Source organism: Canis lupus, chromosome 19, assembly GCF_048164855.1.
Source record: "Canis lupus baileyi chromosome 19, mCanLup2.hap1, whole genome shotgun sequence".
Classification (NCBI taxonomy): Eukaryota; Metazoa; Chordata; class Mammalia; order Carnivora; family Canidae; genus Canis; species Canis lupus.
The window spans coordinates 37,136,078-37,151,644 of record NC_132856.1 but is presented as its reverse complement, the minus strand read 5'-3'; the positions used below and the strand labels follow the sequence as shown (position 1 = coordinate 37,151,644).

General features: G+C 43.3%; 1 protein-coding gene across 10 annotated transcripts in view; it reads left to right on the top strand.

Moving 5' to 3' along the window:
• The window catches only part of CACNA2D3 (calcium voltage-gated channel auxiliary subunit alpha2delta 3), a 945,543-nt gene that overhangs the window by 485,360 nt on the left and 444,616 nt on the right, over positions 1-15,567 (top strand). For all 10 annotated transcript variants that reach the window (XR_012011921.1, XM_072785849.1, XM_072785848.1 and 7 more), the window contains one exon: positions 13,289-13,420. Coding sequence is in view for 9 of the 10 variants with exons in the window: in XM_072785849.1 (XP_072641950.1) it covers positions 13,289-13,420 (132 nt within the window). In the remaining variant the exon portion in view is untranslated. The remainder of the gene's footprint in view (positions 1-13,288; positions 13,421-15,567) is intronic.

Genomic DNA, 15,567 nt, shown 5'->3' with positions numbered 1-15,567 from the left:
TGTTTATGGGTTGGCACCCTTACCTTCCTCTTCTTGCCAGTGGCACCCTGAATGTCTTTTAGGGACCTGTGCTTTATGGATTTTTGAAATCAGAACCAGGGCTTAGCAAGTTTAGACAAGTGGATCAGGATGCCCCATCCCCATCCTCTGATAACTATTTCAGGGATGTGTTTGCAATGATCAAAGTCAATAGAAGTAAAGGGACATCTGGAGATCTCACATACTACCCCTGAATAGAGTGGGGAAAAGATTCATGGCTCTAAGTGTTATAGAAGTTTTGTGACCCTGTAAGAGGAACAGCTGGAGAGGCTGGAACAAAGGCTGTAGGAGGAAAGGCCAGGTGTGTGAAAGAAAGGGTCTGAGTATACAGCCAACTCAGCTGGATGTAGATAGAAAAATAGTAACCAGGTCCTTGGTGAAACCATTGGCAATCTTGGGATCGAGCTAACCCCGTAACCATTCCTACCTCTCATGTTATTATTTATATAGACCAATATCTTTTAAGGTATTTTGAGTAAGATGTTTGGTACTTTAAATTAAAAAGATTCCCAACTTGAAGAAATAGAGGGTGTATTGATTTAATTGGAGTAGAACACTCATAAGTAATCTCCAGTTAAGCAATGTAGTAGATTAATTGATATTCTTCATTTATGCTCCAGTCAGTGAAACACTTTGGCTAGTATCTAGAGTGTGCTGAATGCCCACAGCTAGCAAACTGCCCCAGTGTTCCAAAGGCCATGATCCTATATGCAATGATTAGCCAAATGCTAAAAGTAGGTGTTTGATGTATTATTTTAGAAATTATTTCTTCTAATGCTTTTTGGATAATCAACAGTACATTGTGATCACATCAGAGATAAAAGCGTGCACACACACACATACACGCACAGTCATTCAGCTCCATTTCCTGTGGAATGTGGTGAGTTCTGAATGGGGTGCTTGTCCATTTTGGCTTGCCAAGGATAGACCTACTTTATACTGGTTATCTCTATATATAGAGATATTTTGACTTCTCAAAAGTCATCTGATTCGGATGATAAACTATATGGTCATCCTAGCTATAAATCACATAATAGAATTAAACCTATACCTTGTGATTTTTCATGATGAGAGAGCACCACTGTTGAGTCATTGAGCACTGGCTACTGAAGATCCATAAACTCAATCATTTGGTCTCAACAATTGAGCCCAAACACTACTGTTCAGCAAGCCAAAAAATAGTGGATGAAAGTATTTGCAGGATAAATGTGACCTGGTGGAAAGACAGCTGGAAGCTTAGTGTTTATAGTGTTTGGTCAACATTATTGGCACCTGGCATTATTCGCAATGTGTATCATGCTCTTTGGGGGTAGTTTGAACTTCCAGTAGTGGAGTCCAGGGGACTTTACGACCTGCAGATCTTCACATGAAATTGGGCATCAAAAGCAAATTCCTATAATGTTGTAGCCATGTGAACCCAGCCCCCCCTGGGGCCGTATCTATCAAAACCACCTTGGCATGAAATTGGCTTCCTCCTAGGAGCTCTGTGAGGAGGCAGATCTTCCCTGCAGTTTACTAGCAGAGAACATGATCTGCTTCTTGGGCTTCTTTCTGTACTTTCTCAGGTGACTTCTGATTCCTGCTTACATGCTCTCAGGGTACAGAACTAGAAATGCCCTTTGTGATGTGACCACATCTACTTTTTTATATTTTTTGGTCTGAATACCTTCAGGAATTTGCCAGTTTCAGAGCAGGGATACACAGAGGATGCATTTATATTTTGTTGAAGAAAAAACACAATTTTCTTTCTACAAGGAATGGGGGCATATGTGCCCTGTCATCTGACACACTGTTGAGACTTTGAGGTGAGTTTCCTGCATGGGAAGCTGTGGAGGGAGATGGTGGACATTGCTTTGCAGAGCCACTGGGGCAGCATTTTCCAGCCCTGGTAGTTTACAGGCCTCAGTTATGATTTCACCTATTTCTGCCTAACAGCGGTCTGATTCCTTAGTGCTTTCCTTTAAATTGACTCTTTATTTCTCCCTAGATAAAAATACCCTCATTCTGAGCAATGATATGAGGATCCATTGTTGCATCTGTTGGTTAAAAGTTTTCTAACATCATGAAGTATGTAACTACTGAAGTCTTAACAAGTTTCTTTGTGTTCTACCTGAAAGCACTTGCCTAGGATGGGCTATGGTGTGTGTGTGTGTGTGTGTGTGTGTGTGCGCGCGCGCGCGCGCGCGCGCGCGCATTTCTGTTGGGAGGGGGTGCAGGGGATGAGGAGGGGATTTCCTTCCTCCTCAAGGAAGAGGAGATTAAGATTCCTTCATTCTACTACCCCATTGGCTGTTTGCAGCCCAGATCTCTGGAAGCAGCATTCCATTAGAAAAGGTGTGCTTCTCTCCTCGGAATTTAAAAGCAAACTATGACACAAACAATTCTATTACTAAACCTAGTCTTTCTGATCCCCAAACCCAGGCCATTCATTAGATACCATGCTCTTCCTCATCCCAGGTCTTCCAGTTACAAAAACAAAGGCTCTCGGGGGAGGCATCTCAAAGGATGACTAGAGATCCTGGCACAGGGCTACATCTCTGCACCTGTCTGCACCTCCATCCCCATGACCATCCTCATCCCCATCCGCATCCCCAGCCCCACCACCACTGTGCTGCTTATGAAATCAGTGATAGAATAGGTGTGGGTAAATCTTGTAATGGGAACTGGCCCAGAGGCATTCCTTGGTCCTCCTCAAAGCTCACCTCAGATCCCCTTTCTGTTGGCGTGGCTCTCTAGCTGACCCGTCTTTCCTTCTTCACTCAGAACTCACCTTTCATCTCTGTGCACCCCATCTTTCTCACATACCACCAGTTATTCAGGCTGCTACCACTGTGATAGCTCTTTTTTGGCGGGGGGGATAGCTCTTAAAAGCAGCGCAGAATACAACTTCCTTCCCATGCCCCTGCCCTGGTACCCCCTGCCCTGGTGCCCCCCGCCCAAGCCAGACTCAAGGCCACATGTTTTCTCCTGAGTATAAAGCTCCTAGCAGAGACAGGAGAGCCTGCTCTTGGTCTTTGCATATTGGAAACAAACACCAAATGAAACTGGGCTGCATTTCCCTTTTTGAATGTCCATGAGCCCCTTATCTCCCTGTGCGGGATTTCTGGCCCTGCTGCAACAGGGATGTGCGAGTCGTCCACTCCATTTCCTTCCCACAGCCCTCTGCTCCCTCTGCTTCTCTGCTTGCATGCATCCCTCCTTTTTCCAGCCCGCAGCTCTGTGTCTGCACCAGCAATATCCCTGACAGCTCCTTAATTGCTACACGCATTTGTGTGGTTCCCTGGCAATTATATTTCAGACCCTGTCAGGGTACCTGCTAGCCTCGGGGTTCTGTTTATATTAAATATCAATAAAAAGCTGATAGCATCAGTGCAGATGGCAGGCTCACAAAATCATCTTTTACTGGGAGCCAGGCCTGTCCAGAAGATGGAGGGAAGGAATGTTTAAATTTCTTTCTGTCTTCCGAAAGGCTGAAATGAGAGGAGACTTGCTGAGTGAATATCAGGGATAGGTCCTTACTGAATGATGACAGCTCTATATTCTCTAACTAGGTGTTGTCTTTTATCATGTGTGGCTTGTCACAGTATCCATTCTTTCCAGAATTGTTTCTTTATATCACCCTGCCCCCTGCCTGGAACATAGGACAAGGCTTCAAATACCCTAGATAGTTTTAAGTGCTTATTGACTACACTTAAAACTATCTGATTATATTGGCTTTACTCTGAAGAGGAGTGTGTTTGAGGCTGGGGCCCACATTCCCTGCCCCCGTCCTCCCCTAAGGAAGAGTTGTCCCCTCACATTAGTTGAAGGGACAGCATAGTCCCTCACTGGCTGTGTGGCCTCTCCTTCACTAGACTTGTTGCCTCATCTTTTGGAAACAGTATGGGCCTTCCCTGGAGCTGTGAATGCTCTGGAGGATGAGGGTGGAGGGTAGCTGCCTCTTGGGGACATAGAGCAGCACCCAGAAAGAAAGCCTCGCTGAAGGTTTGCAATACCCAAGTGTGGGTGGTCACAGATTTCTTGTTCTTGCGGTTCCTGTTCTTTCATGCTGCTTATGAAGAGCTTCTATCAGTGAGAGGCGTACTGCAAGAATGGCTGGCAGGGGTGTACTTTCTGAAGATTTTTACAACAGAAAAATTGGTGTTCGTGAATCTGACAATCCGGCTATTTGGGGACACACTTTCCCCTGCTGCCATCAATAGATTTTCCCATGAGTGTGTGATCTGAGGAAGCATGCAGCTCCCCTTGGGCTGGCTCCCTCTCAGGCAGTGCTCAGGGGACTGTTGTCCAGACTCCCTGTAGTTGGGAGCTCCCTGCAGGAATACTGGGACATTGAAGAAGAGGGCTTCTGCCCTCATCAGAGCACGAAGCCTGAGCCCTGCTGTGTGTGCTGAGCTTGTCCTCTTTACATACCACTGGCTTGCTAGTACAAGCACCTGTCCTAGTGCAAGCACCACTATGTCCCCCTTGAATGACAGCAGGAGCCTCTACGCACTCCCTCCACCCTCACCCACCTGCCCCTGCTTGGTTGCTTTTCCAATGACCAGGGTCATACTGCCCTCTCCTCCAACCCTCCAGGGACCTCCACTGTTCTTGAGATTGACAGCAGGCTGCAGAACAGGGTCTTCAAGGCCCTGCTAGGTCCTCTAGCCCTAACTCCTACCACCCACTGTGGGTATTTAAACTTGGCAGTTGGCAATGCCAGCACCACCTTGCCCCTCCCCCTCTGAATGTCTATTCACCCTGAAGATTCCAGCTCCATCAAATCTGTGCTAGCAGGGCCTTCCCGAAGAGTCTGTTTCCTAACATGTCTGGCCCCTTCTCCTACTAATCATGGCTATAATTTCATACATAATGAGATAATTATTGTGTTCTCTGCTTCTCCCATTGGTCTGTATGCTTTGTGGGGTTAAAGGCTGTGTCTGGTTTGCCCATTGCTTTTATCCCCAAATCCTAGCATGGTGCCTGGCAGTCAGCAAATATTTTCTGAATGAATGAATGAATGCGTACTCTAAGTAGTACATGATTTATACCCTTTAACCAGCTTGTCCAGTGATAGAACTAGCTACCATAAATGGAATAATTAAGACAACAAAGGAGAAGCCTCAGTGAGCTTGGCTAGGGTACAGATGTGGGTGGATGCTGCAGGCTGGACAGGAAGTGGATTTGAAAAGGGATCTTGGGCTAGAACAGAGCATCTTAGAGCACCAGGCAGTGGGGTACAGTCTCTGCGTGATGGGTTAGCAGGAACTACTGATGCTTCTGGAGTAGGCCATGTTACGTAGCAGAGATTTTTGAGCAGGATGCTGAGTTCCAGCGAACTTCTATGAGGGTCTTTGCAAGGCTAGTGTTATTCTAGGACTTCCTGGTGGAAAGAGAGTGACTGTGTGATGACCCCATTCTGAACCTATCAAAGATGAAGTTTGCTCCTTTTCCAACCAGAGAAAATCCTCAGGATGGAATGAGGCTCTGGTTTTTTCAGCTTTTTGCTACAGGTCTGAAGGAAGATTCAGTTAGTGGGAAAATAATCTCTTACATATCTATCAAAGGAGATGTTTTAAATTAGTGAACACCAGCTTACCTACAATTCATAAAAAAAAAAATGCTGTTTTATAATCAGAAGTCCCTTGAGTTGTGCTTATCTTTACAGTGTCTTATCCACGATTTTATATCTTGTAAATGTTCCCTCTGCAAGTAGACCCCAAATCCAAATGCTGATGGCAACAAAAGACCCTTACTGGTGGCTCTGAAGCAGAGAACCCAAGGTGGATGCTTTAGGAGACTCTCACAGAGGGCCCCAAATTGATCCCTAGCACCACCTTATCTTCATTCACCCTGTCCTCTTCATCCCATGCACAGGTCCTGAGCATGATGTGCAAAGATGCTACGTTTGGACCTAAAGACAACTTGACCCTAGCCACTTTCTCCAGGGACCACCTACTTAATTCTTTGCTGACAGCTGGGGACAGGCAGCCTGCTATGAGCCATACATTACCTGGTGTCTAGACCACAGGTCCCTTGCCTCCCCTTTCTCCCATCCTCTAGTTACCGTCTGGTAGGCAATAAATAAAGTTCAAGGCCTCTGCTCAAGTTTTTCATTTAATAGTTTAGACAAGGAACTTAACTAATCTCTCCCTTGGGCTAGGTAATGTACTGGGGGAAAGGACTTTGGTGCTCCAAGGGTCAGTTTCCACATGTGGCAAATGGGGTAGGAAGAGTAGTTTGCAGTTGTCCTGCATGGCACGCAGCACATTGCAAATGTTTCAGAAATGACACCCCCTGCTGCTGTCATCATCATCGTTATACTTTGATGTCTATCATATAATTTTCCTCTTCTTAGTATCTCCAACAAAGACTTAGGAATGGTTTATTCCAGAAGGATAAGGAGTGACAAGGAGGAAGGAATGTAAGTTTCACCACAAAATTTAAAATACAATAAAAGAGGAGGGCTATTTAAAGTTGATAGATTTAAGGCAAAACAAAATAAAATATGTGGAGTCATTGACGTGAAATAGCACTGGGGAATTAATCCTGATGTCTAGCACACTGAGATAACAGTCTGAGAGAGTCTAGAGCACCTTCTGGAATTTGCCAAAGTGGTAGGTGTGTTTCCCATTCACTTGCTTTCCAGATCCATGCAGAGTGATTTGGCATTGAACCATGAATCCTCCGTATCCCTTTGGTTTCAGGATTGCCTGAAATAGCCTCTAGCTTTGTGAAAAGCAACCTGTGTTTAATATCTAGCACATCAGTAAGTTTAGAGGAGGGGGATACACTTGGCAAATAAATCTATTTTATAATTCAACACACATTAATGGCTATTTTCCAATACATATAAGTGCTTGATAATTAGCATCAAAACTATTCATTATTTAATCTATGATCTATTTAGAATGAATGAGAGAGATGTCATTTACTTGCTGAAATGGGAGACATGAAGAGTATCTAGACATTCTCCTCTTGTGTGTAGTCCAAAAGCAGTGCTGAGCAAAGCTCCTGCATGGGTTCAGTACACCCAGCCCTCCCTGTGCCTGTTGTAAGTTCACATCCAGGAGACACACCTTCAAAGACCTTTAGGAAAGCTTGAGATCCTTTCTCCAGCTTGTTATAGGCTGGAAATAACCTTCTTGATAAGGGCCGCACTTTAGAAACCCAGCTGAACATGAATTCAGACCCTTCAAACAATGGTTTTTGGGTTAACAGTAGTTTGTAATCCTGTGTTAGCCTGTAATTATTCATGGATACTCAGATTTGCTAGAAATGGACCTGTATTTTTTGGTAGAAAATGTCAAGTTTAAATTAATATTGTGCTGCTCATTCACTGGAGAATAAATGATATTGAGAAAAAAGATGCCATGCATATCCGGTGATTTTGAGGTCTAGAGAGAAACTCAAGTGCTAAGTCATCCATAAGGATTTTGGTTGCTCAAAGGAAGTAGGCTATACTGACTATAGATTTCAGAAGATAAGAAATTTGATTTTCAAACCATGAATAGAAGCGTGGTGGGCCTTGGTACTGGTGGAGCACAGATTATGTCTGCTAGGAAATGTATGCTTGGCAGGAAACTGTGCATCTACTAGGTCTCTTCACCATGGCCTGCCCATCTCACCACCCCTATCTAGAAATCATTCCCTTGGCTACAGGGCCCCAGCAATACTCACTGCCTTGCTATTCCCTAGGACCCAGGTTTCTTCCTGCCTCAGGGCCTTTGCACTTGCCGCTCATGCTGCCTAGAAGCTTTTGCCAGTCAGCATGGTTTTGAACTAACACCTTCTCAACTTTTGGATCTGTCCTCAGAGAGGCCATCTTGGACCACCCAGTTAGACTAACACCCCTTTCCCCTTTCCACATGTGGTGACTTTTAAGCCTCCTGTCCTTTTTTATTTTCTTCATCACACCCATTTCTGTCTGGAGTCCTTGTGTTTGCCCATTCTCACCCTCATCAGACTGAAATGTCAGCTTCATAGTCTGTCTGATTCTTTGCTGAATGCTTGATGTAGTAGGTGCTCAGGGAATGTTCCTTGAATGAACAAATGGGTGTCAGAGTCATCAAGAGCATCTTTGCCCTGATAATTGGAGGAAGGGAGGAAGAGATATTGATAAAGTCTCACCTGGATAGGTCTAGGACAGGTGAACTGCCCCAAGTGGGGAGTTGGAGACTCACCGCCAGAGCTGTGACTAGTGATGTACCTGCTGGTGGTAATGGAGCCCTCCCACTGCTAAGCATCTTCTATGCATTGTCTCAGAAACCTTTGAGCAAGAGTTGCTCTGATTCTCCTTCTACTCATAAAGACAGTGGGGCTCAGGGAAGGTAAGTCACAAGCCCAAGGCCACTAGTTCACAAGTGCCAAGTGAGGTCTCATATCTAAGACTCCAAAGCCTGCATCTCAGTCTGAGATGTGTGCTGCACTCTTAAAGTAGCCAGGATTCTTGCTGCAGAGAACAGGGATGGAAGAAATGGGGAGCTCCTCTTGGGCTCTTACTTATTTATTGGCTCATGCATGGCATGAATAATGATCCATGCTTATGGACCATTTTGGATGTGCCAGTTGTTGTGCTAAGTGCTTTACATCCATTAATTTGCTTGAACCCATTAACTCAGGAGATGGACCTCAGGGTGACAAAAGGGGCTACTCATTCAAAGATACAGAACTGAAATGGAATGGTGTGTGAGTGTGTGGGGGAGTGTGCAGAGAAAGCATCAGCCATCTGTAACTTCAGACAACCCTCATGTAGCAAAGTGTAAACTCATTGTGGGGTGGGAAGGCACAGGTGAGAGCAGTTATTTGGGTGGAAATAAGAGAAGGGAACTATAAATGTGATTTTTGATGGGTAATAGGATACATTACAAAGACAGAGCAGGGATGCATGAGCCGCTTTTCAGATACAAATTGCAAGTAGATCACAAAGGTGGTGTGGGAGTCATACTCTCTAAACATCTGCTAGTAGTCTGTTCTACTAAAAGCTGAACATCTGATAAATTTCTGACTGGCATCAGAAGTAATTTAATCTCTCAGAAGGTAGAGGAAGCAGGAAGCAGAACTGCTATTCCTGAACCTCATACTGACCACTATGAATAATAAGTTGATGCTGAATGTACAGGGATAGTGGAGAAAATGACCGTGTCACATGGAGTTCATTTTATTGAGCAAAGAATACTGGGCATTGACACATACACTGGGCATTAGGGGAAACTATTTTAATCTGAGTTAGAGCATTATAGGTAGGACCTGTTGACAGAGATTGGGAAGAATGCTAAGCTCAATAAAATCATCATTCAGACATGAGAATCTGAATCGTTTCCATTAAAAGACCTTTAAACAGCCTTCAACGGGATGAGCACTGGGTGTAATACTACATGTTGGCAAATCAAAATCTAATAAATATACAAAAAAATTTAAAAATTAAAAAAATAACCCAAGAAGAAAAATAAACAGCTTTCACCAAATAAAAGGCCTATACTCATTAACTAATTCAGATTTTAAAAAGGGTACGTACAAACCACAAAATATGGGTATATTATATAGCATAACTAAGGGAGTATGAGTACATGTAGTTGGCCAAATGGTGGCCCTGGAAGATATGCCCAACTCCTAACTTCGGTAGATCCTGTAAATATGACTTTATTTGGGAAATGGGGTCTTGCAGATATAATTAAGTTAAAGATTTTGAGATGAGATCATCTTGAATTTAGAGTAGACCCTAAATCCAGTGACTGGTTTCCTTAAAGAAAGGGAGCTAAGACACAGAAGTACACAGAGGAAAGGCCGGGTGTAGATGGAGGCAGGAATTGGAGCAATTGTGTCTCCAAGGCAAGAAACACTAATGGTTGCTGCTGACCACCAGAGACCAGGAAAGAGACGTGGAACAGAGTCTCCCTCAGAGCCCCCAGAAGAAAGCCATCCTGCCAACACCTCGATTTGGGACTCTGGCCTCCTGAATAATTTTCTGTTGTTTTAAGTCACCCAGTTTGTGGTAAGTTGTTAGAGCAGCCACAGGAAGCTAATAGAGTACATTAGTCCCACTAAAAGATGAGGGGTGGAAGTGGAACCAAAGCTCAGATTAGTCGAAGACTCCTGAAAAACCCTAAATGGGGCAGCAGCAGGGGAGGGGGACTTTTAAGCAAAGTTTGAAACAAAACACAATCAAGGAAAAAGGGAAACTTGCTACTTAGGAGGATGCTGTTGTTTTTGCAAGTGACCTTAAGAAAGCACATCTGTTCAGCAGCCATAGAGGGAGCATGTAGCTGGGATACTGATCCACAATGTAATGTTCACTCTCTCCTCAATAGCAGTGGAAGGAGCTGGAGATTTGGCTACGTGGGGGTAATGGGATCCTTTGGGTTATTTCATTTCTGCTCTCTGTCAATGTTGGGAAAACTATTTTTAACCTTTTTTAAAACCCATATATCTAGAATATCTAGATGAAGTCCTCATTTTATAATGTTATCATTTTCCTGTTTCTTTTCTTCATCTCTCTCTTTTTAAAAAGATGTATTTATTTAGGAGAGAAAGAGAGCAGGGGGAGGGGTAGAGGAAGAGGGAAAGAGAATCTCCAGCAGAAACCCCGCTGAGCACCGAACCTCACAAGGGGCTCCATCTCAGGACCCTGAGATCACAATTTGAACCGAAATCAAGAGTTGGCCACTCAATTGAATGAGCCACCCATGTACTCCTCTTTTTTTTTTTTTATCCCTTAGATGACTAATAATGGATAGCAATTCAAGATATTTCCTTCTATTAAAATTGCTTGCTAAGCAATATTGTGAAATCAACACACTCTGATGACTTTACAAGCCAGAGGACGTGTTTTCTCAAATATTTGATCAAACAGGTCTGTGTAACACAACTCCCATTTTAACTAGACAGTATTTTTTAGTGATTCTACTTCCCTTGTTAACCATACCCTGGGAAGATCAAAGTCCTCTTTTCTCAAAGAGGCATAGTTTCAGAGTGAGATTTAATGTCCAAACTATTGATAAAATCATCCTCTGACCATCACAGTTCCTTTTGTACTTCTGAAGGTGCCCACAGTTACCCAAGGGGCGATCTTAGGTTTCTAGAACCACCTGATGGCATGGGTAGCTTCTGACTACCCCCAAAGAAACCACAGTCAAGAAACAAATTCTCTAACTGCAAACTATTTGGCTCCTTAACATGTTGAGACAGTGAGTGAGTGAAATGGAATTTTTGCTTCTAATTGTGGAAAGTTTTTATATGATGGCAACATAATTGAGGCCATTGATGGAGGAGGCAAGAACCATGGAGTTTTCAGTGTCATTATTGTATTTACCTCTTTGTGGATTAATTTAAGTGGCTTTTGTAGCAAGGAATGAGTCACAATAATTATTGTCAGGCTTGCACAGGAACAATAAAGGGTTCCATTCTCCAGGATTGTGAGGATAAAGTCTTTCTCAAAATTACTTTGTGGTAAAAGGTTAAATTGGTCATTTTCAGCCTCCCAGCCTATGATGTGGTTTATTATAGTTTATAAGAGTTTTGAGCACTTACCCTTGAGATAAGAGTCAGAATCCCACTTGTTTATGGAATCTGAGTAAGTGATCTGAAAGCCTAGACAGGCTAGAGGTAAGACAATACAAGAAGCCATGTCTATCCATTGGGTCAGGCACCATTTTGTGGGCTCTATCGCACACCTCTTCTGATGAGTATCTTGAGGCAGCAGGCTGGCAATGGGCCACTGTGGAGGAGGGATGGGGTACACTGGTGCCAAGAGTGAGTTTCCTTGTCACTATACCTAATTACATGAACATTTCTAGCATTAGTTTGCTCATTGGTGTACCATGCAACTTGAGGACTGGAGTGACCAAATCTGTCTTCATCCCCACTGTGTAGAATGGAGGGATCCGTAGAATAAAGATGCCATGGTGGGATTGCTGTCACATGAGGTCCCACAGGAGATTCTGGTGAGGATGCTGAAACCCAGGTGAATGGAACTGCTATACTGATGACTTTGTGAATGCTTTTTGCCATTTGTCCTCTTCAGTAGATTTTTTTTACCCTTCCAAACAGCCATTTAAGACATGTATTAAAAAAAAAAGACATGTATTATTATCCTTTTTATACAAATCACAGGTCAGAAGCTTTTTTGTTGATGAGTCGGGTGCTTTTAGGAAAGAACCTAACCTCCTGGTACTTGTTTCCACTTGTGGAGCATGGAGGATAGCAGTGGAACGAGTCTTGGAGGGCTGTGGTAGGGGGTAACGGGAGATGAGCTAAGCACATCTGCACTACTGCTCCCACCCTCCTTTTCCTCGCCATTAACATACTCACCCTATTATCATTCTTACCCTCATCATGCTGGGACTGGATAGTGATCTCCCTTCTTAACAGAATATTGCTCTATGTGGTATCATTTTGGAACAGGATTTCCAGTAGTTTTTTTTTTTTTCCAGTGGATGGTCATCCTTAGTGATCTATCTTGCTTCAGCCAGTATGCAAACAATACTTGCTTATTTTCCTTCTTTGTCTTTGCCCTTCATTCTTATCAATGGGCAAAAGGCAAGGGGTTATCTTTCAGCTACCAAGAGTGAGGAAAAGAGATTTCATAGGATCACAGGAGTAGAAGAGTAGACAGTTGTCTGGAATCTGCAAACAATCTTTGTTTTTAATCATTCACTCGTCCATCCATCTCTTCATGCATCCATAAATGTTTGGAATTTCTGCCATGTACTGGTCAAAGGGGTAGAGCAGAAGACCAAGTGAATTGATTTCTGCCCTCCTGAAGCTCGTCATCTGCTGAATGAAAGAAGTAGAGAGATGTAGTTATGTAATTCCAATTTACTTATTTTTTTTTTAAGTAGCAAATTTTGAAGTCAGAGGTGGAGAGAATTAGAATAGGACAGTGTTGGCTAAGGTGCAGTGAGAGAAAACACATTTTTTCTGTTTTAAATGCTGAGTTCTGAGGAAAAGGTGGAAAATAATGCTAAGAAGGTCTCTCTTTGCTTTCTCGAGAACTCTGTGCTGTGTAAGTTTGAAAGTTGCAAATAAAAGGATATGTCTTTCAAGTAAGGAATCCCCAATAAAGGCACCTGGGTGGCTGTGGAGGCTTGGGCAGGATGAGGAAGACCTAATGTATGAAATTCCCAGGAGCTGAACATTTGGGGAGCTCTAGCTTTCTTCACAACTTCCTGCAAGATGAACCTCATGCTGCTATTGCCAGCTCTGACGGATGCCAGTGGGGATTCTATCTCTCTTTGGGTTGTAACATTCCTCTTCCCTTTCTTTTCAGACCCAGCAATCGTCAATGGGGTTTATTGGTCCGAATCCCTAAATAAAGTTTTCGTCGATAACTTTGATCGTGACCCGTCCCTCATATGGCAATACTTTGGAAGTGCAAAGGGCTTTTTTAGGCAGTATCCAGGTGAGTATCCCTGCCTTGAGAATTATGATTGAGATTAATGATCCTGTGATATTTTTCTTTCATGTTCAGGGTTTAATTTTTTCCCCTCCCAATAGGGGAAAATGAAAGATTAAATTCAAATCCGTTAAATGTCTTATCAGGGTGTAGATAGGCAGGGGAGCCTGACATCCGCACGTACACACATGCGCATGCTTGTGTGCACGTGTGCGCGCACACACACGCACACACGCAGGCACTTAGATCTACATATGGTTTCCACATCTTTCTCAATAGAGCCTTGTATAGGGCTGCCACCAAAAGTGAGGAATTGGGGTGTAAGACATACCATATTTGATCTTTCTGGACCAGAGTTTGCTTTTCTTACTATTGTAACTAATATATCATTGTCGTATTACCATGGAAAAGAACAAGTCATCTGTGGGCTGAATTAAATTCTGACCAAAGGTGTAAGAAATGGAAAATTTGAACTTAAGTTTCCAGAGCTGACTGCCCTTGGAGGAAGAGCTTGAGATGGCCACAGCATCCACCACCAAGGTCAGCAACTCATCAGTAGGGCCACCTACGGTATCCTCAGATGGGTATGTTTATCAGAGCTGGTCCATCATACCTTTGGAGCAGGTGTTCCTTCTGAGGCCTCCCCAGGCCTCTGCTTTGCAATAAGAATTTAATTCTGGCTCAGTTTGAATGTTAATTAAGAAGGGAAGTTTTAATTTTGCTCACAAGTTGTGAAAACAGGACTTGAGGCTACAATTGTGCCAACATCACAGCTGCCGAAATTAACAAGCTCCACCTAAAAGAAGGAAAAAATGCCCTGCATAATCTTGGAGCAATTAAATGGAGTCTTTTATGTTTTCATTAAGTAAGACTAGGCACCTGATGTCTTCCCACTTTGAGGCACAGGGACTGTCAGCCTCCGCCTCGAGGAGCTGTTTGCCCTGCACACAGCATCTGTCCCCTGAGACTTGCCTGCCAAGTGTCTGCTTTGCCAGATTATTCAACATTTCCCAAGAGCTGTGTTCAGCAGGGCATGCGTAGTTCCTCCTGGAGCTCACAGAAATTTAAACAATAAGCATCCTAGTAAAGATAATGTTATAATAAACAGTAGTCTATTAAAGTTCCAGTGTCACCAAATTGCAATCTGCTTTGATACACTCAACAGAGTAAATTTAACGCAGATGTTGCTGAAAATAAAACATGGTGGGGGGTTGATCCATTGAGGAAGCCACGGGGACCTCTTACCATCTTCCCATGTGGCATTTGGATGAAGGTAGAACCGATAAGAAGAAACCACAGATCATGTATTGTCTCCACCAATAGGAAGTCCTCAAACTATGGTCATGGGGAAATCTGAAAAAAATAAAAAGGTGCATTAGTCATCTCAGGCTGCCATAACAAAATACCACAGACTGGGTGGTTTAAACAATAGACATTCATCTCTCATAGTTCTGGGGTCTGGGGAGTCTGAGATCAAGGTGCTGGCAGAAATAGTTCTTGGTGAGAGCCCTCTTTCTGGCTTGCAGATGGTCACCTTCTCCCTGTTTCCCCTCATGATAGAGAGTGGAGGCTCAGGTATTTCTTACTCTTCCTGAAAGGGCACTGACAACATGATAGGGGCTCCATCCCCATAACCTCATCTAAGCCTAATTACCTCCCCAAAGATCCGACCTCTTCACACCTATTCATACCATCACATGGGGTAATGTTAGTCTTTAACTTATTAATTTTTTCATGGGGTGGGGCAAACATTCAGTCCACAACAAGGGAATTCTCATGAAGGTTGTATGTAATAGGGGAGATTAATTTAATTTACGTACAAGGTTTTCATCGGTCAGAATGGTTGACTCAGAAATGCTTACCATTTTTATGACATTTGTGGGAGAATTCTGACTTTATAGAATTCCTGCATCTTTTCTGTGTTGTTAAAGACATGAATCAGAGTCCTCCTGAGGAGTTTCATTGCCCTGATAATCCCCTATGGTCACTTGGTGCTTGGTTCTGAACAGAGGACACATCTCTTGTCTCTTGAACACAAAATGATCATTAGAAGAGTGATCAATTTATGGATTATTGCTAAGATTTCTTGTTTTCAGGGTACTTCTTTCCACATTTAGAGTGGTGTAATAGTGTGAATCAGTTGTAAGTGTGTG